Source organism: Equus asinus, chromosome 2 (assembly GCF_041296235.1).
Source record: "Equus asinus isolate D_3611 breed Donkey chromosome 2, EquAss-T2T_v2, whole genome shotgun sequence".
NCBI lineage: Eukaryota > Metazoa > Chordata > Mammalia > Perissodactyla > Equidae > Equus > Equus asinus.
The window spans coordinates 126555316-126579970 of NC_091791.1; the positions used below are offsets into that span (position 1 = coordinate 126555316).

Here is a 24655-nt window from a genome sequence, read left to right on the forward strand (position 1 = left end):
TCCCTCTCTCCTCTCTCTCTTGTCCTCTGCCCCTTATCTCCCCCTTCTCTCCCCTCCATCTTGCCTTGCCTGTCCCCTGTTTCCTCCACATTCCCTAACATCTCTTCCAGGAGCAGGACCAGGAAGAGGGGTCACAACCCAGGCACTTCTCTTTCCCCCGCCCCCTCCCAAATGCCTCCTCAGGCCACTGCTACAGAAAGCACTGCGCAGGGCCACTGGGACCCAGAGAAGCCTCTAATGTTTGTCAGGCTTGCACCCCCATTTGCCCTGTGGGCTAGTTTGGGGGAGGGAACATCTGCAGCTCAGCTCAGCTCCAGGTCCAGTCCCTAGCCTGTCACGGGGCCACCCCTCCCATGCTACCGCCACACAGTCTGTCTGTGCCTTACAGGCCCCGTCGTGTGTGGACAGGCAGGCTGGCTGGCTGTCCTGACTCTCCAGCTCCCAATCCTATCCCCTACCCCCACCCGGGGGCTCCTAGATCCAGACAAAACTCCAGGCAGACACAGGGGAGCATCAGAAATGCTGTTTATTTCTCTGCTGCCCCCAGGCTGGCTGGCCTCTTTGGAGGGGCAGGCTACAGATGCATACTTGGAGAGAAAGGCAGGGCAGGTGGCCAGGATGGAGGCGCACAGGCAGAGGGAGGGAGGGTGCATGCGAGGAGGTGGAGGCCCATGCTGGAACCTCCAGTCCTGTCTGAGATGAGCGCAAAGGGACTCCTGAGCCCCCAAGTCATCAGAGAACACCAAGGGACAGCAGGAGCTTAAGCAGGTCACCGAGTGCCTCAGAGCCATGCCAGCCATTGCCCCCACAGTTTATTCCTCTCTCCTGTGCCGTGTCTGCTTCAGGCTACCTCCCTGCCTAGCCCCCCGCTCCCCGCCTTTGCCAGCTTGTCAGTCAGTCCCGGCGCCTGGAGTTCCCTCAGTGAGGCATCTCCCAGTTGGCTGGGGCATCCCCCTGTTAGCATGCCACCCTGACAGGCAGCACGGGCAGTGTGCTCAGCGGCAATTAGCACTGTAGACAGTGGGTTATGGGATCAAATTCTGTACTGGTCACCAGCTTTGAGCAGGTCTAGAAGTTGGGGTGGCAAATATTCCAGAAGAGATGAGAAGGAGAGGTAGGAAGATATGAAGCCCCCATGCAGGCCTCAGGAGTTGCCACACTGCCCCCCACCCCCCTACCCCCTTAGAAGGGACATCTGCAGAGTCCGGGGAGGAGTGGGGGCGGCCCTGGGCTGCTCCAGCCCAGCCCCATGGGGGTGGGGCTAGAAGGAAGGGAGGAGGAGGAGGAGGAGGCTCTGGCCCAGTAGGAGCAGGCCTGGGAGTTGCTGCCCACGGACTCCTTCTCCTGCTGCTGCAGCCTCGGGGCCCCTAGCACGGCTGAGGTAGATGATGACCACATTGTCCTCGGGACCCGACGGCTGCACCTCATTGTCAACCGTGTAGCAGCCCTTACCCTCGGCTGCTTTGCCGTGGAACCTACGCCCCAACGCATCCTCGCCACCCTCACCTGGCGTGGCTAGTGCCACATTCACTGAGCTCTCCGCACTGCCCAGTTCATTGGTGGCCAGGCAGCTGTAGGTGCCCTCCTCCAGCTTGCCGAAGTCAGGGATCAGTAGGCTGCCATTGGCAAAGGCCTGGAAGCGTGGCCGGCTGCTGGCTGCTGGGGTGCCAGGCAGGGCACGCCCATCAGCACCCACGTTGGGGCTGGTGATGTCCACGGTGCCACCAGGCGTCTGGATGTGCCAGTGAAGCTGGGGGGCTGGCTGCCCATCCACATCACAGTGGAGCGCCAGCACGAAGCCGGGCCGCAGCTCGGCGCCGTCCTGGCTGGGCTGGTAGGTGAGCTGCACCGAGGGCGCTGAGCAGGGCAGCGGCAGCAGGCGGTTCAGTGGGGTGCCCTTGAGCACGTGCGGTGAAGAGCAGGTGACGTTGTCCTGCTCTGGAATGGACACCGCTGTGGTCAGGGCCCACATCTTGAACCACACGATGCCACAGGTACAGTCGAAGGGGTTGTCGTTGATCTGCAGGTGGGACAGCGCGGTGAGCGGTGTGAAGGTGCCCTCGGCCAGTGTGTGCAAGCGGTTGTGGTTGAGCTGCAGCGAGCGCAGAGCACGGAGGCTGCGGAAGGCATCTCGGGGGATGAAGGTCAGCTCGTTGCTGTCCATCTTGAGCAACTGGAGGGCGCTGAGGTTGTGCAGGTCGCTCCAGGCAAAGTCCGAGATGAGGTTGTGGCTGAGGTCCAGGCTCTTGAGATGGCCCAGAGGGGCCAGGGCACCGGCGGCCACTGTGCGGATCTCATTATGTGCCAGCCACAGCGACTGCAGCAGGGGCACCTCCCTGAAGGCACCCTCTGGCAAGCCTGGCAGCCGGTTGGCTGAGAGGCTCAACGTGGTCACGTTGGTGGGGAAGCCGGGGGGCACGGCCTCCAGGTCACGGTAGGCACAGTCGGCAATCTTGAAACCGTACTTCTCCCCACAGTCGCAGGGCTCGGGACAGGTCTGCACCAGGCCCAGGAGGACCGCGCAGCACAGCAGCCGCAGCTCCTGCATCCTACCTCCTGCAGAGAAGGATACGCCACCAAGGTGGCAAGGTCTAAGGTGACCCCAAGGACCTGCAGAGGGCACTCCTTCTTCTCAGGACCCCAGCCCAGAGCTCTTTCCTATCAAAAGGCCCCACCCCACATAATCTAATCCAACTAAGACCCAACACCACCCAGCCTACCACTCCCATTCTACAGAAGGGGAAACTGAGGCCCACAGAAGGGCCCAGACTTGCCCGAGGTCATGCAGCCAGGAGGGTGGAAGACAGGAAGGAAGAGGACCCCAGCTCCTCCTTCAAGCAGAGAGCTCTCCCTGCTTCCGCAGCTCCTAGCTGACTTTATGACTTTAAATCTGTTTTCCAGCCACCCCCTCCCCCTGCACTCTGCAGAACCTCCCTCCTGCCCTCCCACATCCTGGCCACAGTCCCTCCCACCAGAGCCCCCCATAGGTATGCTTTGCCCTGGCCCAGACAAGGCCCCTTGTGCAGTGCACACCACCCCCATTAGCCCCCCTCTGGCTCCTACGGGCCGTGACCACAGCAGACACCAGACCCTTTCTACAGAATCACGCCCGTGGCTTGTTCTGTTCAAACTATGCCAGGCAGCTGCCTAAATAAACCCCCACCAGGGACCTCTCAGTTGGCTCTGGCAAAGCTAGTGGCTCAACCCAAATGCTGCTGGGATTTCCGGGGCTGTGGTTGTTAGGGGGACAGATGCCCCCTGGACAGATCCAAGCAAGGGAAGTGTGCCAAGCACCCAAACCAACAGCAAAATGCCCAGGGGAGTGCAGCCCCTGTGCCCAGCAGGCCTCCCCTCCTCCCCCGCTTACCTTCAAACTACTCTTTCTTAGTCAAGCGGAGCCTCTTCTAAGATGGAACCAAAAAGCAGCAAAGGACAGAGTTAGCCCGGACGGATGGTCTGCAGGGCCAAGGGCACCCAAGGGAAGATGAGGATGCTGGAGGGACAGGCAGCCTGGTCCCACGCCCGCCCGTCCTTGCCGGCCCTTCCCCAGACAGGGTGCCTGGACCCTGTCTGCTGAGAGGAGGCTGCAGGAAGGGAGCCCAGGCAGCACATACACTCCCTCCTTCCAGCAAAACTACTTCTCTGCAGCAACAAGGACCCGTGTTTCATAAGTGACACCAGAAACTTGAGGGGGAAAAGATGCCAAATTTTTTGAGTTTTTTTCCTCTCTCTCTCACTCACTTTTAGCTGCTTCAACTTCCTTAAAGACATAGCGCTAGCTGGACAGGACCCAAGAAAACATGGGGCCAGCAGGGTTTTTATGGGGGAAGGGTGAGAAATGGAATCTCATAGAAGGTGGGAGACTTCCAACTCCATACAAGAAAAAGGGGGGGGCGTTCTCCAAGCGGGGGCCGTATGAGTGATGGTGCATGTGTGTGCATGTGCAAGTGTGGGTGTGACGACTCTCGATGAGTTCATATGTGTGTTTGTGTGGATGTGGTGTGAGACCATGTGTGTGAATCTGTGTGTGTTTGGGAACATTTGTGTGTGTGTGCTTGTGTAGGTGTGAGACTGTGTGTTGGTGTGTGTCTTTCTCTCTGTGTTCGTGAGTGTGTGTTTGTGTGTAGAAGTGAGTGTGTGTCTGTGTGTCTGTGAGGGTGACGGGTGTGTTTCAATGAAAAGCTGACAAGGCCAAAGTGTATGAAACACGCACCAGGCCCCAGCGCCTCAGTGACAAGCCAAAATGTTAAGCCTGTTTTTGTAAGAAAAGACATCCTCCCGCCCTGCTCGCCTGTGTCAGGCCCGCCTGCTGGCTCTGAGGCCGGGCTGCCCTAAACACGTGCTGTTGTCCAGGGAGGTCTCAAGGCACCAGGGCTGCAGACACGGCCCTGGCTCCCCACTGTGCTGGGTGGGGAGGGACCAGGGAGGCAGGCAGGCAGCTCGAGACAGGAACCAGTTGTGCTTTGGTTTCCCCGTGGGGATTCTGAGACACCCAGGCTCACAGAGATGGTTCCCTCACCCAGGAATGCCCACCTGGCAAGCAGAGGTGAGGTTGAGGGACCTCAGTCCCTCTGGAATATTCTCTCTGTGGCCTCCCTCAGTGCCTGAAATCTCATCATTGGTGCTGCATGTCTGAGAAGGCAGCAGTGCTCTCTGGGGTCCACTGTCCCAACTCTAACTGTGCCGAAGGCCCATATGCCTCCAGGGTGAGGATATCTGATCCTTTTTTCCCAAACAGGAGGGCCCAGGGGAGTGGGAATGGGGAGAAGAAAGAAGCCCAAGACAAGAGAACTGGAGGAGACCCTGAGAAGTGGGGGAGCCCGAGCAGAGCACTGTAGACTGGTGACTTTGCCCTCCACCCTATGAGCCTATGCACAGCTCCTCAGTCCCCTCCCGCAAGCCTCCTATTCCTTCTGTCTGTATGCTTGGCTAAATTCTGCTCACCACTCAATTTACCCTCTTGGCAAGGCCAAGGACAAGTAGGTATCTTTTTTGGCTGAACGCATCCTTGGGGAACCCCCATCCCAGCTCACTACATCCTCATTCTGCAGTCACCAAGCAAGGTTGCAGAAGTCCTGGGAAGCACGGTGTGCTCCCTGCAAAACACCCCGGTCTGATGCTGAGGATATTCTTATAGTCTAACTGAGCTCCCTCCTACTGCAGCTGAAGCCCTGTCTGGCATTATCATTATTATGCTGGAGAATTTATGGGAAAAGTCCTGAATTTGGTGGGTCAACCAGAGGCCAGAAGAACGCACATCCAGAGTTCAGTAAACCAGAGGGGAGACTCAGCAACCTCATTGCCAGTCAGGGAGGGTTTCCTAGTGGAGGGGGCCTCTCTGTGCTTCTGCACAGCCCATATACCACCTCGCCCTTGCAAGGGCCATGCCACCTCCGAGGTGCTCTGGGGAGCTCACGGTCTCCACACCACCGCCACCTCCAAAGCACACCAGGATCAGAGGGCAAAGATCCTCGCCAGCCCTCTGCCCCTCCTGCTGTGACTGGTTCCTTCTGGCTTTCAGGCTTCCATTAATCATCACCTCATCAGAGCAGCACTTCTGAGACCACCACGGCTAACGTAGGTCCCCCCGTTGACTGCCCTCACAGACCTCCCTGTTTGCTCCTCACAGCTCTTACTATCATCTTTCTTGACAGCTCTGTTTTCCCGGGAGTACATAATTGTCTTTTTCTTCAGGGTAGGGGGAAGGGGCTTAGTTGTTTTAAAATTTTTAAAATATTTATCACTAATTCAGTTCAGCTCAGACTGGATGTCCACGTCGCTCAGTCAGACTGGAAGTCCACGTCACTCAGTCAGACTGGAAGTCCACGTCGTTCAGTCAGACTGGAAGTCCACGTCCCTAGGTCAGACTGGATGTCCACGTCGCTCGGTCAGACTGGAAGGGCACGTCGTTCGGTCAGACTGGAAGTCCACATCGTTCAGTCAGACTGGAAGGGCACGTCGTTCGGTCAGACTGGAAGTCCACGTCCCTAGGTCAGACTGGATGTCCACGTCGCTCGGTCAGACTGGAAGCGCACGTCGTTCGGTCAGACGGGAAGCACACGTCGTTCGGTCAGACTGGAAGTCCACATCGTTCAGTCAGACTGGAAGCACACGTCGTTCGGTCAGACTGGAAGTCCACATCGTTCAGTCAGACTTGAAGGGCACGTCGTTCGGTCAGACTGGATGTGCACGTCGTTCAATCAGAGTGGAAGGGCACGTCGTTCGGTCAGACGGGAAGCGCACGTCACTCGGTCAGACTGGAAGCGCACGTCGTTCGGTCAGACTGGAAGCGCACGTCGTTCGGTCAGACTGGAAGCGCACGTCGTTCGGTCAGACTGGAAGCGCACGTCGTTCGGTCAGACTGGAAGCGCACGTCGTTCGGTCAGACTGGAAGCGCACATCGTTCGGTCAGACTGGAAGGGCACGTCGTTCGGTCAGACTGGAAGCGCATGTCTCTTAGTCAGACTGGAAGTGCACTCACTCAGTCAGACTGGAAGTCCATGTCATTCAGTCAGACTGGAAGTCCATGTCATTCAGTCAGACTGGAAGTGCATGTCGTTCGGTCAGACTGGAAGTGCACGTCGTTCGGTCAGACTGGAAGGGCACGTCGTTCGGTCAGACTGGAAGGGCATGTCGTTCCGTCAGACTGGATGTCCATGTCGTTCGGTCAGACTGGAAGCCCATGTCGTTCGATCAGACTGGATGTGCACGTCGTTCGGTCAGACTGGAAGTCCATCTTCTTCGGCTCCAGAAAGGCTTTTGATTTACTCCTTTATGATTTCCTGACCTCCGTGTCCTCTGTTCTCCCTTTCTGGGACCCCAGTGAACCAGATGAAGGACTTCCTGGAGGGACCCCTAACTTCCTTATCTTTTCCCTCCTTTGTCACTCGTTTCTGTCCTTCTTTCTAGGAGGTCTCCTCAATGTTGTCATTCTACCATTCTGATAGAGCTTTTGATTTCTGCTTTATAAATTTTAAATTTCAAAGATTCCATTTTAATTTGCTGAATGTTTTCTTTAAAACATATTGCATCCGGTTCTTATTTCAAGGGTACTATATTTTACTTCTCTGAGGATAATAATAGCTCTTTTTTCTTTTTTTTAAGTTTCCTTCTATCTGCATTGCCTCTTTCCTTCAAGCTGCATTTTTTTTAGCTTGCTTCCTTGTTTGGGACTCTGTCTCTCTTACTAGAGGTTTCATCAATTAATTCACTCAGCAGAAATTTATTCTTATGTTTTTAATGTGAGACCCCCCCCCCCCCACCGACTAGAAAGGAAGGTTGTTGAAGGTAGTCTTCTCGTCGTCCCAGTTGCTGTGAATCCCTGGCACAGAGGAGATGCTTAATGAGCATCCTTTCACTAGAATGGACGAATTGGATTGGCATGCCAGACGCCAGAAATGAAGGTGCTTTGGAGGTCACCTTGTCTGTCTCCTCACCTTGCTGATAGGCTCTAAGCTCAGACTGGAGAAGGGACTTGCCCAAAGTCATACGGTTCCTTACCACAGGACATTAAAGACTATTTTGCACAGTGTGGGAGACTCACACTCTGTTGGGTGGGTGAGTGTGTTGCCAGTCTTCCTGGAGGAGGGGAGCTATTGACTCCCCATTCCCTATCATTGGAGACCTTGATGACAGCTGAATACCAGACTGCCCCCAGAATCCCACTGTGGAAACTGGGAGTTCCATGGGGACCACAAGAGGCCAAGGGCAGGAGCAGCCCACCCAGATAGAACTGAGTGCATGCATCCGTCACTGGCAGTTCTTCCTCCTCTGCCCAGACCCCACCACTGCCTATGGTGTAGCCATGCCCCACCTCCACCGTGAAGGACAATAGGATAAGGGCCACCCGGCCCCAGTGGGCCTCAGCTAAGGACCATGAGATCCTCCAAGGCACCTCACAGTGGGACACGCAGGCTGCCCCCTGCAGAGTCCAAGGAGTGGTTGTACACATCTCCAAGGGATGGGGGCTTATTACGTCCTAGGCAGCCCCTCTACTCTCCCCAGGCTGTCACCAGCTGAAAGTTCTTCCTGAAAAGCCCATCCCACAAGAGATAATGCTAGCAGATGAGGAGATAGCCAGAGGTCCAGCTCCCTGTGGGCTGCCTAGGCCGCTGTCTTCCCTCTCCTGGTCTCCTCCAAGCTGGGCTCAGGCCTGGAGATAGGGACCTTTGGTGAGTATGTGGATTCCTTGGCTGTCCCTGGATCACAGATGGAGGCCCAGAGGCCCAGGACTGGAGAGCTCCTCTCAGACCCTCAAACCCCTCCACCTCAAACCCCTCAGCAGTCCTGCAACACTGGAAGGGAGAATGGGGGGTGGGGAGGAGGGGGAAAGGGGCCAGGTGTGGGAGCCCCTTCTGCCAGCCCGGGCCCTGGCTCCTGTGGGCCTCAGAGTAGCTCGTCGCAGAGTGACCAATGGTCCTGGTTTACCCGGGACCAAGGGGTTTTCTGGGACACAGGACTTTCAGCTCTAAAATCTGTACAGTCAAGGCGTGGGGACGGTTGGTGCCCCTAGCAGGGGAGGTGGTGCTCACTTCTTCCCACAGGGTTTTCCTTTCCTGCTCCCCCTTCCTCAGCCCTCTCTGCCCTGCGCAGAGGCCCAGTCCTTTCTCCTCCCATTGCTCCCGCCTCCCCTCCCACCGGAGGCCAATCCCTCCCAGCTGTGGCTGCTCAGCTGTGACTCCCCCACCCCTCAGAGGCCTCAGCCCTCTGACCGGGGGGCTGCTGGCGCAGCCACGTCAGCTTTTCCTGGAAGGCAAAAGAAGATCCTGGAGAGAGAGAGAAAATAGAGTGAGAGGGACAGAGCCCAGCAGAGAGGGAACTGGATAGAAACTGAGAGACGGGGAAATGGGTGAGAGAAGTGCAGAGAAAGAGAGCAAGAAAGCAGAGAATCAGCAGTGACAGCCAGGGTCAGACCTGAAGGTCGAGAAGGAAGCAAGGCAGAAAGGGAGGAGAGGAAGGTCTCATGGACCCTGAGATAGGCAACCAAGGGAAGGAGACAGTGGGCACTCAGATGTGTGGCCAGCTGTGCTCGTGAGGCTGTTGCCATTCTACCAAGAGGGGCAGGTCGGTCTTGATCCCAACCCCACTTCCCTCCACACAGCTTGCAGGAATAACTTGGGGAAGCTCAGGCTAAAGGGCTCCTGGCGGAACTTGTTTAAGCCTGTGGGTCTCCTGGGAGGGAGAGGCCGGCCTGGGCCATTGAGAAGATGGGATAACAGAAGGAACTCTGTGTGGCGTACGTGAACACGTGTGTGTGTGTGCGTGTGCGCATTGGCAGCGGGAGTGGGGGGATGTTGAGATCTGCCCAGACCACCAGATTAGGGAACTTGAGAAAGTCCTTCCTTTTTCTGGGCCTCAGTTTCTCTGTCCTATGTGTGACTTGGGTGAGATGGTCTAACGTCCTTCAGCCCTGATGTTTTGCCATTCTAGAATTTCTCATGAATGTCTACATTTACACAAAGAGTCTATGTGCACGAGTGTATTCACATCTGATCATTTCTACTTGCATGCACGTGAGCCTGTACTGGTTTTCCAGATGTGTTTATTGGTGTGCACACCTCTGGGTATATGACCTGGTGTGGGCACACTGCATGTGCACCTGAGGCTGTGGGTGGGGGTGGCAGGGCAGGCCCACCTCTCCTGCCTCAACCCAGAGGCCCCAACCCAGGAAAAGCCAGCCTGGCCGCAGGCTGACCCTACAGCTGGCACCACCTTTCCACGTCCTTCCTCACTTTCCACACCCAAGTGTGAGGGTCTTGGTTCCTCAGACCTTGGAAGCTAGGCTGTGCCTCGGTGATCGCTACTCTGCTTCAACGCCACCCTGCTCAGTGCAGCCAGCCCCCACCACCTGCTCCCACCTTGGGGCTGCTGCTCTTACTCTCTCTCAACTAGACTCTGGCCTCCCTGTATTTGCAGGATTCATTTCTTCTTCTCTATAGAGACTTTGTTCAAATGACAGCTCCTCAGAAAGGCCTTCCCCAACCACATCATATAAACAGCCTTGTCACTCTCTGTCCCCTCACCCTGCTTTACTTGTTCCTCTTCCTATGTCACGTAACCCTGACATATCTGTGCGTGTGTTTGTTGTCCTTCTCCCCAGTCTGAAAGTGAGCTCCATGTGGGTGAGCACTTGGTTCTGTTCACTGCATTACCCGGGGTGGCCAAAGGGCCAGCCACGTAGTGGGTACTCAATAAATAGCTGTTGAGTGAATGAATGAAAAATGATCTCTGGGCTTTCAGCAAGAAGCCCGTACCCCCCAGCCCTCCTGCATCTGCCCAGGGACTCACCAGCACCCCCTTCTATGTGTCCCTGCCCTCCCTCTCACTGGCCCCTCTCCAACCAGCATTTCTGGTGCCCCTTCTAGCACCACCCTCATTGCCCTCTCTCGACCTTTCCCTCAGTCTGCAGGCACTGTTTTCAGCAGCAGCCCTAACTGGAGCATATTTCACAGGAATTATTTTTGTTCCTCCCAGGCCAGATCTCCAGTTTTCAGCCCAGACCCTCCCAAAGGCTGGCGGTGGGATTGGGGAGTGTTATGAATGAGAGGGAGTATTTGAATTAAGGTTCTAGGCTGGGGCTAGAGTTACCGGGTCAGGATCCCAGGCCCTGTGTTAGCTGTGGGGCACTAGGAATGGGCCAAGGGCCATTTGTTAGGGGTCAGCTGGAGAGGCCAGGATTAGATGTGGGTGCAGGTTTATTGGGGTGGGAGGCAGGGGAAATTTAGCCCCATGGGTGAAGCAGGGTCTGGGGTCTGGAATGGGAGAGTAGCAATGGTCCCTGTGCCCCGTAGGGAAAGTGAAATCGAGGCAGTGAGCAGAGGGCTGGAGACTAATGCAAAGAGAGACAAAAGGAGAAACAAGGAGACACGGGCAGGGACAAAGAGGAGCAGACAGAGACGGAGACACGAAGAGAACAGAGATGGGAAAGGCCCGGGGCAGCCAGGAGGAAGCTCAGGTATCTCGCCGACAGCAGAAAGCCATCTGACACAGCAGACACCTGCTTCTCATCAACAGGTCAGGCTGCAGCACTGTCTCCACGCGATGCTTCTCCACACCGACTGCCAGAAAGAGGCAGCAGGCAGGGCCCAGGGCTTCTCCCAACCCTGAGGGGTGTCCTGGAGATGCAGGGAGGAGAGGAGCTCCTGGCTGAGGCTGCTCCCCACTGGGAGCGCAGGGAAACAAGGCCGTGCTGACCTTGGCCCGAGGTTACCTCTCAGGGGGAGACAAGAAGAGGAGACAGGCGGCCAGTACGCGTGGGGAGGTGGCATTGGCTGCAGAGGCCTCCAGGAGGGCAGCCTGGACAGGACTGAATGCTGCACAGCACCGAGGGTTGTAGAAGCTTCCAAAAGGCAGGTGAGAGCTGGGGATCAGGAAGACTTGAGGGAGGAGTTGGGAACTTAAGTAATTTTCAAAAGTTTTATCAAAGTAAAGCATGCAAGACAGAAGAGCAAACTGACAGAGAAGCCTATAATCAAACACTACAGTCCACTCCCCACCCCTGCCCCCACCGCCCCATTCCCTTCCACCATCCATTCCCCAGAGGCAAGAACTCAGGATGGTTTCTGCTTTTAGTTCTGCTGTGGTTGCACCCATCAGGCCCGCCTGGAACATTTATAGGGCCTGGGGCAAGAGTACAGTTGGAGGCACACCTACCATATGTCTAAATATTTAAAAGTTATAAATCCTGCAAACTATGTGATATGTTCTATTCTCCTACATTGACAAATGTACCTTCACTAGCTCTTAAAGGCCGAGTTCGAATTTAGAATTCTTGGACTCCTCAGAGTCTCTCACCAGAACTAGAGAGGCAGACGGAGCCAGCCCCCAGCCCCAGCCTGCAGCTGTCCTATTTCTCTTCCCACCCCAGGTTCCATTCGGTACCATGAGGGGCCCTGTGCATACATAGGCAGACACCCCAACCCTCACCCCCAAGCTCTGTCCACATCCCCCACCTCCCTTAAACTGATTTGGGCCTAGGGGTGCACACACCCTAGTATAGTTCTCCCTGGGGAGGAGTGGTCAGGGTGAAGAGACTTACAGAGGCCCTGGAAACAGGCTCAAGCCATTTCATGTGGCCAGAGAATTCCAGGGTCCCAGGTCCTCAAAGCTTGGGCCAGAAGTAGGGATGCAGACTCCTAGCAGAAAGGTCCCCTTGGAATGGCATGGCTCAGGAAGGACTGCCAGATAACATACAGGACCCCAGTTAAATTTGAATTTCAGATAAGCCAAAAATCAGTTTTTAGTATAAGTGCATCCCAAATATTACATGGACTATACTTATGCTAAAAACATTAAAACAACCCTATTCATTGTTTATCTGAAATTCTATTAAATCTGGCAACTCTAGGCCAGAGGAGGGTCTGAAGCAGGGGGCTCAGGGCGGGGACCTCTTCACCTGGATTGCAGTGATACTGACCTGCATACGTCTAAATTATGTGCACAGACTGCTATGATATAAAAACTTTAGACAATATCTGATAACTCTGTTATGGGCTGAATTATACCCTCTCCAGAAAGATATGCTGTAGTCCTAAACCCCAGGACCTCAGAATGTGACCTTATTTGGAAATAGGGTCTTTAAAGAGGTCATCAAGTTAAAATGAAGTCTTTAGGTTGGGCACTAATCCAGTATAATTGTCATCCTTAGGAGAAAGGGAAATCTGGACGCAGAGAAGACAATGTAAGGACCTAGAGGAGAGTGCCTTGTGAAGATGGAGGCAGATATCAAAGTGAGGCATCTACAAGCCAGGAAACACCAAAGATTGCCAGCAAACCGCCTGAAGCTGGGAGATACGGAACAGAGTCTCCCTCCCAGCCGGCAGCAGCAACCAGCCCTGCCGACACCCTGATCTCAGACTTCCCGCCTCCAGCCTGCGAGGCACTACATTTCCGCGGTTTAAGTCGCCCAGTCTCCACACTTCCTGATGGCAGCCCTGGGAAACTATTGCGTTCTTCTAGAGAAATAAGCTTTACTCATTTATGCTCCCTTTCCTCCATCCCCTGCTCCCCCTGGGCTTGGCCGGTTAAAATATTCTTGGTTCTTCTATTGGTCACATTCGTGCTCTAAATAATGCACCTTACTTCCTAGCCCATGGAGTGGAGATACAATCTAATGACCTCCCACCATATAAACTGAGAAATTCACCACTCCCGTCTCTCTTCTTCTGCTCCCCATTCCTTTATTTCTCATCCTAAGTCTGTCACAGTCTGACTAATACATTTAAAAGATGATAATATTTAAATACTCTTCTGAAGTCATAATTATAACAGTTGCATTTTGTCCCTAGATTGACTAAAAGTTAAGAAAGGGCCGGCCCGGTGGTGAAGCGGTTAAGTGTGCACGTTCTGCTTCGGCAGCTCGTCGTTCGCAGGTTCGGATCCCAGGTGTGGACATGGCACCGCTTGGCACGCCATGCTGTGGTAGGTGTTCCATGTGTAAAGTAGAGGAGGATGGGCATGGATGTTAGCTTGGGCCAGTCTTCCTTAGCAAAGAGAGGAGGATTGGCAGCAGATGTTAGCTCAGGGCTAATCTTCCTCAAAAAAAAAAAGTTAAGAAAAAAATCAATAAACCAGTATCACATTCTCACGCCTGTGTGAGCATAGTTCACCGCCGAGCCAGGGAGCATCCAAGGGTTACATTTCCTTCCCTTCTGATCCATTGTCATCACACCCAGGCCACTCGGAAGCAAAGGGTGGCTAAGAATGCATCAAGGTCAAATGCATTCCATTTTCTTAGGCTCCGTCAGTTGCTCAAAGACATGCCTCATTTCATTTGCTTTACATTTGGGGGATGGTTTTTGTACAGCTTTGGATTTTCCTGGACTTTCTAATTGCTTTCTTTATTCTTATTGTCAAAAGAGTAATGTGCCGTCATCAAATACTAAAAATGACCCAGCCTTGTCTACATCTCCTTGTGCTGATATTGCCTGGTATTAAAAGCCGCTACTTTCCTTAATTACTTGCTTTAACGACATATAAGCGTCTTCTGTTTATTCTTTCTTTTCAAGCAGCTCCTCAGGTGTAGAGCCCAGAATGAGGTCTGGCTTGAGAAGGCGTCTAATCAAAGAGCGCATTTGAAGCATCATTCACCTCCTGCATACCTGACCAAAATGCTCCTTCTAGAATACCATCAATGCTGGAGAACTTTCTACTCCAAGGAGACCCATTGCTTTGGATAAGTTGTGAGGGTGCCCTTCTTGGAACAACTCCAACCATCATTAGTCTTTTCTGGACTCCCCTCTGTCCAGTCCCGGCTCAGTGATTGCCCTCAGGGAACTCCCAGTCAGGGGACCGTTGTCTGTTGGTTTATCTTTATCTTCCTCCTTCACGAGGCTCACCCAGGAGATGATCCCAATGGTCCACGCTGGAGAATGAGAGTTCTCCTTCCCTTGTTGTTCTCCCTACGGCTTCCTAGTGTGCGCTTGGTCTTTAAACCCATGCGGCCTCTCTCTTGAGAAGGAAGGCTGGCTGGGGGTGGGAAGGGGGCAGAGGGGAGTTGGGGGGAGCATCTTGACTGGCTGGCTCTTCTTTAGGGTGCGTGAGCCATTAGGCTGGATAGTACCCTAAATGCAAGGGTGAGGGCACTTTACTCAAGGGCAGCAGCACCCACACATGAAACCCAATCGCTCCCAGGCAGTTCCTTCATTATTTTTAGGGAGGAACCCTCCAGTTCTTTGGCTGGGAAGGGGTCAGAAAAAAATTACTTATACTCTTTTTATTGTTTCTTACCTGAGTCAGGAACTACCAAAAATCGTATCAACTGTTCTTTAAATACCTACTATGTGCCAGAGCCTTTATCCATACCATCTCCTTACAACCACACAAAAGGTAGGTATTTTTATTGCCCATTCTAGAGAAGGGGACATTGAAGGGGACAGGTTAACGAATTTGTCAGTGTTGCCTTGGTTAGGAAAGAAGGAGACCAGAGTTCAAACCCATGTCTGTCTGATTCTTAAGGGGCCTGACAGGCTGAATAGGATGTGGCTTCAGCAGGAAAGAGAAGGATAAAAGACATGAAGGTGGCGTTTGACCAAAATCCCAGCCCCACAGAAGGCCCCTGGGAGCCGGGACATAGGAAGGGGGCCGAGGCCACACCACCCGTCGGCTTTTCTCTTGCGGGCACCTAGGAGCAAGTGCAGGTGCTTGGATGTGAGAGAGACAGGGTAAGAGCTAGGATTTATGACTTTGGCATCTGGTGCAGATAAGATAGATTAGGAAGGAGGGAGAGCAGGGGGCTGGGGCTGCATGGGGAGTTGTCAGGAGGCTGAGTCTATGGCCCAGAGGAGAAGCAGTGGGAGGACAGGTGTGAGGGGTGGTGAGGAAACGACCAGATGGGCCACAGATTTGGCCTGGGGTGAGCAAAGGGGGCTGCCCCCAGGCTGGCAGGAGAGAGCAGTCACCTCTCCAGGGCCGTGGATGGTGAGAGGCAGGCGATTCTAACAGTCTAGGACACCCATTCATTCACTCCACAGCGTCGCCAGGCTCCTGTGGCGAGGCAGGGGACAACATCGGCAGCCGACTGACAGCTCATGGAGCTCACGTAGATGTCACCCTCTGAGAGAAGACTTTCTGGGCAGGCGGTCTCCCCGCCCCGCCCTCCCCCGTTCCTTCTTCCCTCTTGAGAACTTTCAGGGCTATGGGGTGAGCTTCTGGGCAGTGGAGAGTCGGCTTGGTCCCCCGACTCTTCCTCAGCCAAAAGCTGGTCCCTCACCCAGAATATGCTCAAAGTCACGCACATTCCCCGGGATCTTTCCCACATCTGTTCCCTTCTCCAGTTTCACAGAAGGAATTTTCTTTATGTTTTCTTTTCGTCTCAGTTCCATTTGAGGCAGTTGTGAATGTCCATCAAAATGGCTGTTGTGAAATTTTAAAATAATACTAATTTTAAAATGAGACCCTTCTGAGGGTCTTATAAATAAAATTTTAAATAATATAAGGCTCAAGAGGCTACCCTGAGTCTTATATTTTCAACAAACTGGGCCCGTATACATCCAATACCTCTAATACATCTAATACATCTAATAATCTATTAGAACGGCTGAAAAAGGAAAAAATTCTAAAACTCTGAAATTATCAAGCGCTAGCTAGGATGCAGAGCAAGTATACGTTGCTAGGGGAGCTCAAAAGGGCACAGCCTGTGTACCATTGCAACAACTGGGAGTTTCTCACAGAGTGAAACATACTTTTACCATACAACCTGTCAGTTCCACTCTTAGGTAGTTACTCAAAAAAATAAAAGCATATGTTCAGGGGCCAGCCCAGTGGCGCAGCAGTTAAGTGCGCACGTTCTGCTTCTGTGACCCAGGTTGGCTGGTTTGGATCCTGGGTGTGCACCCATGCACCACTTATCAAGCCATGCTGAGGCAGGAGTCCCACATATAAAGTAGAGGAAGATGGGCACAGATGTTAGCTCAGGGCCAGTCTTCCTCAGGGAAAAAAAAAAAAAAGAGGAAGATTGGCAGCAGATGTTAGCTCAGGGCTAATCTTCCTCAAAAAAAAGCAAACAAACATATGTTTATACAAAAATCTATATGCACATGTTTGTCATAGCGTTATTCATAATCACCAAAACTTGGAAACGACATGAATGTCCATCAGCTAGTGAATGGATTAAAAAAAAAACATGGCATATCCATACTGTGGAATACTACTTAGCAATAAAAAGGATTGGACTACAGATACACACGACGTGGATGAATCTCAGAAGCATTATGCTGAGTAGCAAATAGGATGAACAACTTTTTAGAAAGACAACCTATACCAGCCATGCCAGACCAAAAAATCCCCATAATAATATAATAGATAATTATATACATATGTGCTATTACATTTAAAATATTACTATACAAATATGAAAAATGTGTTTATTTGAAATTATGCTTTATTCTATATTGTTTGCTTTCTGTTACATAAATGCTATTATCTAAATGAAACAATTAACAGTGGCAATTAGTAATAATTAATAGTAGGAAAAAGTAAACATAGTATGTGTGAGAAAAATTTAACAATATTTTTATATTCTTTCTGTCCTCTGATACAGCAATTTAACTTTTTAAATTATTGGATATTTAAAATTTTAGACTAGTTATTATTGCATATTCTTAAGACACATAAATATAAGACTTCTTATATATAAGGAAAATATAAATATAATAGTATTAATTAAACAGATATTACCCATATTTAATAAAAAATGACAATGACATATTTCATTCTGTCCCATCCTACAGTAGGATATTTTTACTCTTTTAGCATCCCTTTCCAAGAATACTTCTCCGAATTGCCTGCAGCCTTTAGAACGTTCTTCTTTTCTTTCATGTGGTGGTGAAACTGAATTGGACAAATGTAAAATTCACATTGATTTGCAGCTCTGCTCTTCACAAGCCCACCTTACACTGGTTCCTCATGTCAGTCAGTGTGATGACGCCACAGTACAGATCCTCTCAACAAAAGTGTTTGAGCAGGGAACACTTAGGATTTTACTTATTAGCAATAGCAGATTTTTAGACCTATAGGAATTAATTTGCACCTCTCCAAAAATGTCCATCCTGTTTGTATCTAAAGGCTTGTTTTGGCAGGCCAGCTGTTTGCATCCATAAATTCATCACACAAGCTATCCCTGTCTAAAATGTCCATCATTTTAAAACATCTTGAAGCACTCTGAATGGCATCACAAGGTAAGCCTCTTTTCTCAGGAAAAATGGTTTTAAAGCACAGAGGTAATTTGAACTTGTGAGATTGAAGTTGGACTTCAGTTAAGTTCCAGTTTTAGTAATAAATTGAAAAAGTCCTGTTTAACTTGGCTGTCCTTTCCTGGTGATAATTTTTTGAGTTCCAAAGCAGTCTTATTTCCAAGAAATGAGTCATTTTTTTCACGGGATGAGTTTTTGCCACAACTTACACCTAAATGGAACGAGTCAAGTGCACTTAGTTTACCCTTTTCAATGGCCTCTTCAAAGATCATCAGTCAGTTTTGCAGAAACAGCATGTAAATTTCCATTTTACAGTGACCCCTTTCTCCATTCTCATCCTCAATATATTTCCAAATTAAAGAAGATTCCACACTTTGAAAATATCATTTTGCAGCAGACCAACGTGTTCATGTCTTTTCTACAAGACAGCTTGCAGGCATATGTCTAAGGAGGCTATCTCCTTCCACTTCTATAAATAAAAAATCTCATTAAGGTTTTTTTGCATGCTTTGAGGAAACTGAAAAGTGACCAGAAATTTCATTATGAAAGTCTCAATATCACAGGGAAGCAAACCACACCTCTTTCTAGCAGGGTTATGTAAAGGCAGCGCAGGGCATTTAGCGGAAAGAGGGTAAAATTTTTCTTTGGTAAGAAGTTCAGAGACTGCATGGAATTTTCCAAAATCTACATTTGCACCGTTTGCCAAATATGCAGGTAGCTGCGCAAAGTCCAGCTTGCGTTTGGACAACATATCAACAATCTTCTGTTTCATATATTCTGCAATTTCATTAAGATCTAGAAATCAGGAAAACAATTTGAAACTCCATCTTTCAAATCAAAATACCTAAGAGCTAGGGAGAATATGCTTCTGTTGCCATGCTCAACACACTGCTTGATCCATTCTAGAATGTATGCTTGTTGGAATAGCTCACAGAATCAGCTCTGCACTATAATAGGTCAACGCCTCTTTTCCTCCTTTTGTTTCCCAATAGGACATTTTAGTTGCAGCCTCTGAATCAGGAAGCATAACTGCTTCGTTTCAAAAAGCAATCAAGGAAAGCATGCATACAGTAGTGAGGGTTCCTTTGTGTGATACGCCCAGGCTAATTCAGTGGCTGCTATGTTCACCTGAGCATTAGTGTCTTTTCGGGAGATGAAAACTCTTGATTGATTTAGAGGTACCTGTCTCATCCTGGACTTGTGAAATTTCAGCCTCCATGTGTGGTGAACAGACCCCTCCCTCTGCAGCCAGGCTGCACACAGCTGGAGAGGCACTCCCCGCCCCCTCCTGTCTCCCCGCCTCCTCCCACTGCCAGACCCCAGGCAAAGACAGCAGAAGAACATCTCTTGGAACAGAACAAGAGTATGTCACTTCCCCATACTAGAGCCATACTAGGTCTTCAGGGTGACTTTTCTAGACTGATGCACAACTCTTCAACTGTATAGATGGAAAGGCAGGAGGTGACACTGCTGTAACCATCCCAACTGCTTCCAGGCCTTCCACATGACTGAGACAAGTGGGAGAGTGTCCTCAATGGCAGTGATGGGAGGATTTCACCAACATGATGTCCTCAGTTCTCTGCGTTGGGTGGGGGACGGGGAGAGTAGATGCAGCTCCTGGGATGCAGCTACATTCGTGGAAGAGGGAGCACATTGGGTGCACAGATCAGATGTACCTTTATCATCGCTTATGCTTGGGCAGGACTCTGTTCCATTCAGCATCACCCCCCACCCCCGCCACCATCCCCAGAAAGGAAAGGTGCTCTCTAAGATTAGGATGGACCAGGCAGAGGTCAGGTGGTTGGAAAGACTCTTGGGAAACACAGATGGCTAGGCCACTAGACTACAGGTCAGATACAAGCTAGGCCAGTGAGAGGAGAAAAGTCAGCCCCTGCCTGAAGCTGAGCACCAAAGAGAACACACCAGGTGGAGGGGAACTGTCTTCTGCTGTTGGATAATTTCATTGTTTCTAGTTTGTGGCTATTACAAACAGCTCTGAGAAGCAACAACCAGCTGAAAGTGGATTTAGGGGCCAGCCCAGTGACATAGTGGTTAAGTTTATGCGCTCTGCTTCGGCAGCCTGGAGTATGCGGGTTCAGATCCCAGGCATGGACCTCTACACCGCTCATCAAGCCATGCTGTGGTGGTGTCCCACATACAAAAATAGAGGAAGATTGGAGCTGGCCCGGTGGCATAGTGGTTAAGTTCACACACTCCACTCAGGCACTCAGGGGTTCACAGGTTCGGATCCCAGGAGCAGACCTAGCACTGCTTATCAAGATATGCTGTGGAGGCATCCCACATGAAATAGAGCAAAAGTGGCACAGATGTTAGTTCAGTGACAATCTTCCTCAAGGAAAAAGAGGAAGATTGGCAACAGATGTTAGCTCAGGGCCAGTCTTCCTCACCCAAATAATAATAATTAAAAAACGAAAATAAAAGTGGATTTAAATGATTTTTTTAAGTCAAGGAAAGAAAGAGAAAACTCCATCAAAATTAAAATCAGACCATAAAAATGCTTAAAGATGGGTAAGTGTCTGCAAACCCTTTCCATAGGGAAAACCGGTGATTGTGGCTGTTCAGTGACTAGGGACCCTCATGTGTGCCCAAACTGCTTTTGATGAGTCTATGTTTTTGTCACCACGACGCTGGTTCTGTTAGACAATGTCGTTTTCCCATGCTTCTCTGAGTTACAGATGCCGGGAAGCTGGCGGGGATGCAGGATTTGTCAGAGGACAGATGTGGGATCCAGAAATAGTCCAGAGCTGGTCAAGAGTGATGAAAAGATAAACGAGGTCTGGCAAAGCCCATAGCGGGTGGAGGGGCCAGAACAGCAGCTTCAGGGGCAGGGTAAACAGATTTTAGTCAACTCGGTTTGTCAAGAGCAGCTGAGACTAACAGGTCAATTTCCTGTCCCAGTCACTGAGCAGGCGGGCCAGGCCGTCCCTGAGACGCATGAAGACATCCAGTTGCAAGAAGCTGGAGAAGGTAAACACAGGAAAGCAAAGCACAGGCTGGAGGGAATGCAGGTAACTGGCAATGATTTTTGCATTTCTAACGAGTTGTTTTAGCTTCATGTGAGACTGTCATAGTTAACCATGTGAACTCCGTTATTGTTACCCATGCACTGACCCCTTTGGGAGTAAGGACTTTTGGAGATCCTCTTCTAATGGGTAAGAGAAAAGTAACTTAAAATTTCCCATTCTGTGACCGCACGTATTTCCAAGGCTGAAGGATGTTTCCAGAATCCCTGGGAGCTACAGCTGTGAACGGGGAGAACCTGCCTTCTGGGGCAAAGGGGCCAGGCACCAGGTCTCCCAGCTTCCTTCTCTGTCTCCTGAGTTGAGCAACTGTTCATTCATTCATTCATTCATTCAGAAAACACATATTCAATAGTTACCATGTGTCCCACGGAGTGTAAGTCCCGGGAAAGATAGATGAGTAAGGCAGTCCTGTTCTTTCTGCCTCTAAGGAGTCTACCCTCCAGGTTTCTGATATTATCCACATTTTCATTCCCAGCAAGTGATGACTATATCTGGTCCATTAAAAACAAATCCAGACTTAGCTAGGAAGAGACTTTAGAAAGGAAGACTATTGCAACAGGGAGAACACTCCCATCTCAGAAACCTGCAAGTGTCTTAAAATCAAACAGCAAAAGGCTTTTCTTTTAGAGGGGAGAGGATTGGCAAGCAGAGATAAGCAGAATCTTTGGAAGCGAACCTAAACAAGCAAGGGGAAATACCAGTGAGGTCTGACCGGAAGAGCGTCCTGCTGTGGTCAGCCAGTTCCCAGAAGAGGCTGAGAAGGGGGCACGTCCCACTTTTTTGGTACGTGATCAGGCTTGGGGTAAAGCAGAGTTCAGGAGCCTGTAGGAAAGAGAGAAGCCTGCATGAAGTGTGGTCAAGGCAGAGCAGAGAGTAAGCGATGGGCAGCTGTAGACGCCTGGTCAATCTCCAGGCACCAATGCTTTTGATAAGTGTCAGCTGGGTGGCTGACAAGCACAAGACCACTTTGATGAGCTGCATTCCTCAGCCATTTTCCAATAACCACCCACTCACATGGCCACATACAGACAGGCCCACAGGGCTCCTACCCTGCCGTGATTTTGATTGCTTTACTCTATATTTTATGTTTTTCTAGGCCACAAACAGTAACTTCCCTTCCAATGGGTAAAATTCAACCTAATTACACCCAGAGCACACCCTATACCCAAAGAAAAATGAGGAAATAGGTTCAGCTCTATCCTTTTGTTTCCTGAATAGAAAAGCCAGGGGAATGTAAATAGAATTTGTAACTCCCAGACCCTGGGAGGAAAACTGCAGTAAATAAAACTTGACTTATCTAACAATAGGTAAGAAATAGGAGGAAAAATAGAAACAAAAAAGCGTGGTAGATAGGAGACTCAGAATAAGGTATTGGGAATGGATCTGAACATGTTACTAAGTGCAATAAATTGTGAATAAGTTGTTTTCAATGAAATGAAAGGTGTTCAGATTGGATTTTTAAAAATCCAGTTGAATGTGATTTCTAAGTATTCAGGTATCTATTGCTCCAGGACATACCACTCCAAAACTTCGTGGTTTAAGACAAAAATGATTTCTCTTTTCTCACAGTCCTGTGGGTTGCAATCTGGTCAGTTCTGCTGGTCTTAGGGCCTGAGATCACTCGTATGGCTGCTGTCAGCTGACTGCTCCACTGGGACAGGAGAGCCCAGGACGTCCTCCACACGTGTCTGGTAGTTGGTAATGGCTGTTGGCTGAGGCACCTCATTTCTCTTGGATGTGGCCTCTCATCCTGTAGGAGGTTAGATGGGCTTCTTCACAGCATGGTGATCAGGGCGTTCCAAGAGGGCACAAGAGGAGCTGCAAGGCCTCTTAGGATCCCATGTCAGAAGTCCCATGTCACTTTTGCCACATTCTACTGTTCAAAGCAGTCACAAGTCGAACTCATGTCAGATGATACTAGAGTGACTGCAGGCATATCAGGGATCAGATAAAGAATATGTTCAGCTGAGGATACATGTAGTTTGGGTTCAGTGACATCTGTCTATGTGGTTTTCAGTCACTTCCTTATAGAGTTGCTATTGCTCATCATCTGATTGTAAAAATGGTGTTTGCGAATACCCCCCTCACCCGCTAGGTCAACTGCCCCAGCGCTGTGACTTGAAGGGCAGGGCCAAACATTGTATCGTAATACGAATTTGTTCTATGGCATTTGGCAGTTAAGTATGTGGCTAGTGGAGAAAAAACAAGGTTTGAGATGTATGGAGCCAAAGGCTAGTCTATGGAAAATTCTCCCCATCATCAGATACACAAAATCGTAAAGAGAGGGTTCAGTTCTGACCAAAGCTTAGTCAAAGCCCATAGCCGCCCTGTCAGGAATAGATTCAACATTGCAAAATACAATACCTTTCAAATACAAAGGGAAAATGGCCTCAAATCTAGAGTTCTATACCCAGCCAAATTATTGATTAAATGTGAGGGCACATTTTTTTCTTCTTGAGTGGGAATCTTGAAATAGAATTCATCAGAATCTCTCCATCTGTGGGACACAAAACTATAATAATATTATCAACGACAAGTCCACTTGTGTGAAGTCACATGTTTTACAAATCTCGACTAGAAATAATAGAAAACAAATTTTGATCAAACTTGCTAAAGGAAAGACTGAATTTCCTTTTAATTCTCTCTATGAAAAATATAAAATGTTACAAAATCCTATTACAAGAAGCACTGGTGGCTTTGTAATGTGTCGACTTGGCTAGGCTGAACTATGTTTCCCAGAATTCCCTTTCTTATGCATTTCCATTTAGGGTGGCCACAAGAGACATTTCTGAGGGAGATTAGGAGGCCAGGAGAGAAACAGTAGCCTTTCGTAGCTCACACGTGTTGCTGCCTTCACACTGGCTTACCTCCTTGGGATGGGGCAGCCGCTGGGCCTGCAACTGCCCCACCTTCCCATGGATCCTCCTTCAGCTGCTCCAACGCCTGAGCCAGCTGTGTGTGCTTAGTTCTGTGAGGTAGAGCACCAGCTTCTCCCACAGGACACCCACATCCTCAAGGTTGGAGACAGTTCCAGTCTGTCCTTGTGGGTCCCAGCTCATGCTCTTCAACTCCAGCTGATCCTTGCTCTCCTCCATTTTACATCCATCTTCCTTTCCACCCTGCCTGCCCTGCGGACTTCAAGCTCCAGCTAAAGATGCAAAAGCCACAGCCTTGTAAAGCATGCTTAACCAGCTTCCACAATGTGTAATGCCAAAGCCCTGGACCAAATCCCTAGATAGATAGATGATAGATAGGTAGGTAGATAGATAGATAGATAGATAGATAGATAGGTAGGTAGACAGATAGAAAATTTTCCTTCTAGTGATCTGCTTCTGACTGAAACTCGACAAAGACAGAAGCCATCAGAGATACGACTAAAATTTCAAGAGGAACATTATTATATAGGTGTGTCATACAGTTTAATGTTAGATTAATTTCTTGTGTTTGTGGTATTTGTTACTATTTTCTTTCTTTCTTTCTTTCTTTTTTTTGAGGAAGATTAGCCCTGAGCTAACTACTGCCAATCCTCCTCTTTTTGCTGAGGAAGACTGGCCTTGAGCTAACATCCATGCCCATCTTCCTCTGCTTTATATGTGGGATGCCTACCACAGCATGGCTTTTGCCAAGCAGTGCCATGTCCGCACCTGGGATCCGAACCGGCCAACGCCGGGCCGCCGAAGCAGAATGCGCGCACTTAACCGCTGCGCCGCCGGGCCGGCCCTGTTACTATTTTCAAAAATTGCAATTGTTGTGATTTCTTTTCTCACTCAAGTATTTTCTGTCATACATAATTTTGTATAATTGTATACGTTTTGGGCCCCACAAAATCACAATGCTCTCCTGCCTTTCTAGAGAATGTGCTCTATCAAAAAGAGGGAATAAATCAAGAAGAGGGGGACAGGATCCAGGAAGCAGGAAGTC

The 24655-nt window shown here is 50.1% G+C and overlaps 1 protein-coding gene and 1 long non-coding RNA gene across 3 annotated transcripts; one reads left to right on the plus strand and one right to left on the minus strand.

Annotated features, from left to right (window-relative positions):
* Positions 1-508: 508 nt before the first annotated feature.
* Positions 509-3690, minus strand: ISLR (immunoglobulin superfamily containing leucine rich repeat). Of its 2 annotated transcripts, none has more exons than XM_014859365.3 (2): positions 3368-3690; positions 509-2556 (listed from the first exon to the last, which is right to left on the minus strand). In XM_014859365.3, exon 2 carries the CDS (start codon positions 2546-2548, stop codon positions 1262-1264), a length of 1287 nt encoding a protein of 428 aa, XP_014714851.2. In that variant the 5' UTR covers positions 2549-2556; positions 3368-3690; the 3' UTR covers positions 509-1261. The 2 variants fall into 2 exon arrangements, with proteins under 2 accessions (XP_014714851.2, XP_014714850.2); XM_014859364.3 differs by lacking the exon at positions 3368-3690 and adding an exon at positions 2775-2930.
* LOC123283450 (uncharacterized) lies at positions 2479-16077 on the plus strand. The gene is made up of 6 exons (XR_011498364.1): positions 2479-2596; positions 11014-11352; positions 12647-13419; positions 14010-14180; positions 14737-15161; positions 15471-16077. It is a non-coding gene; the product is annotated as an uncharacterized lncRNA (long non-coding RNA).
* Positions 16078-24655: the final 8578 nt, after the last annotated feature.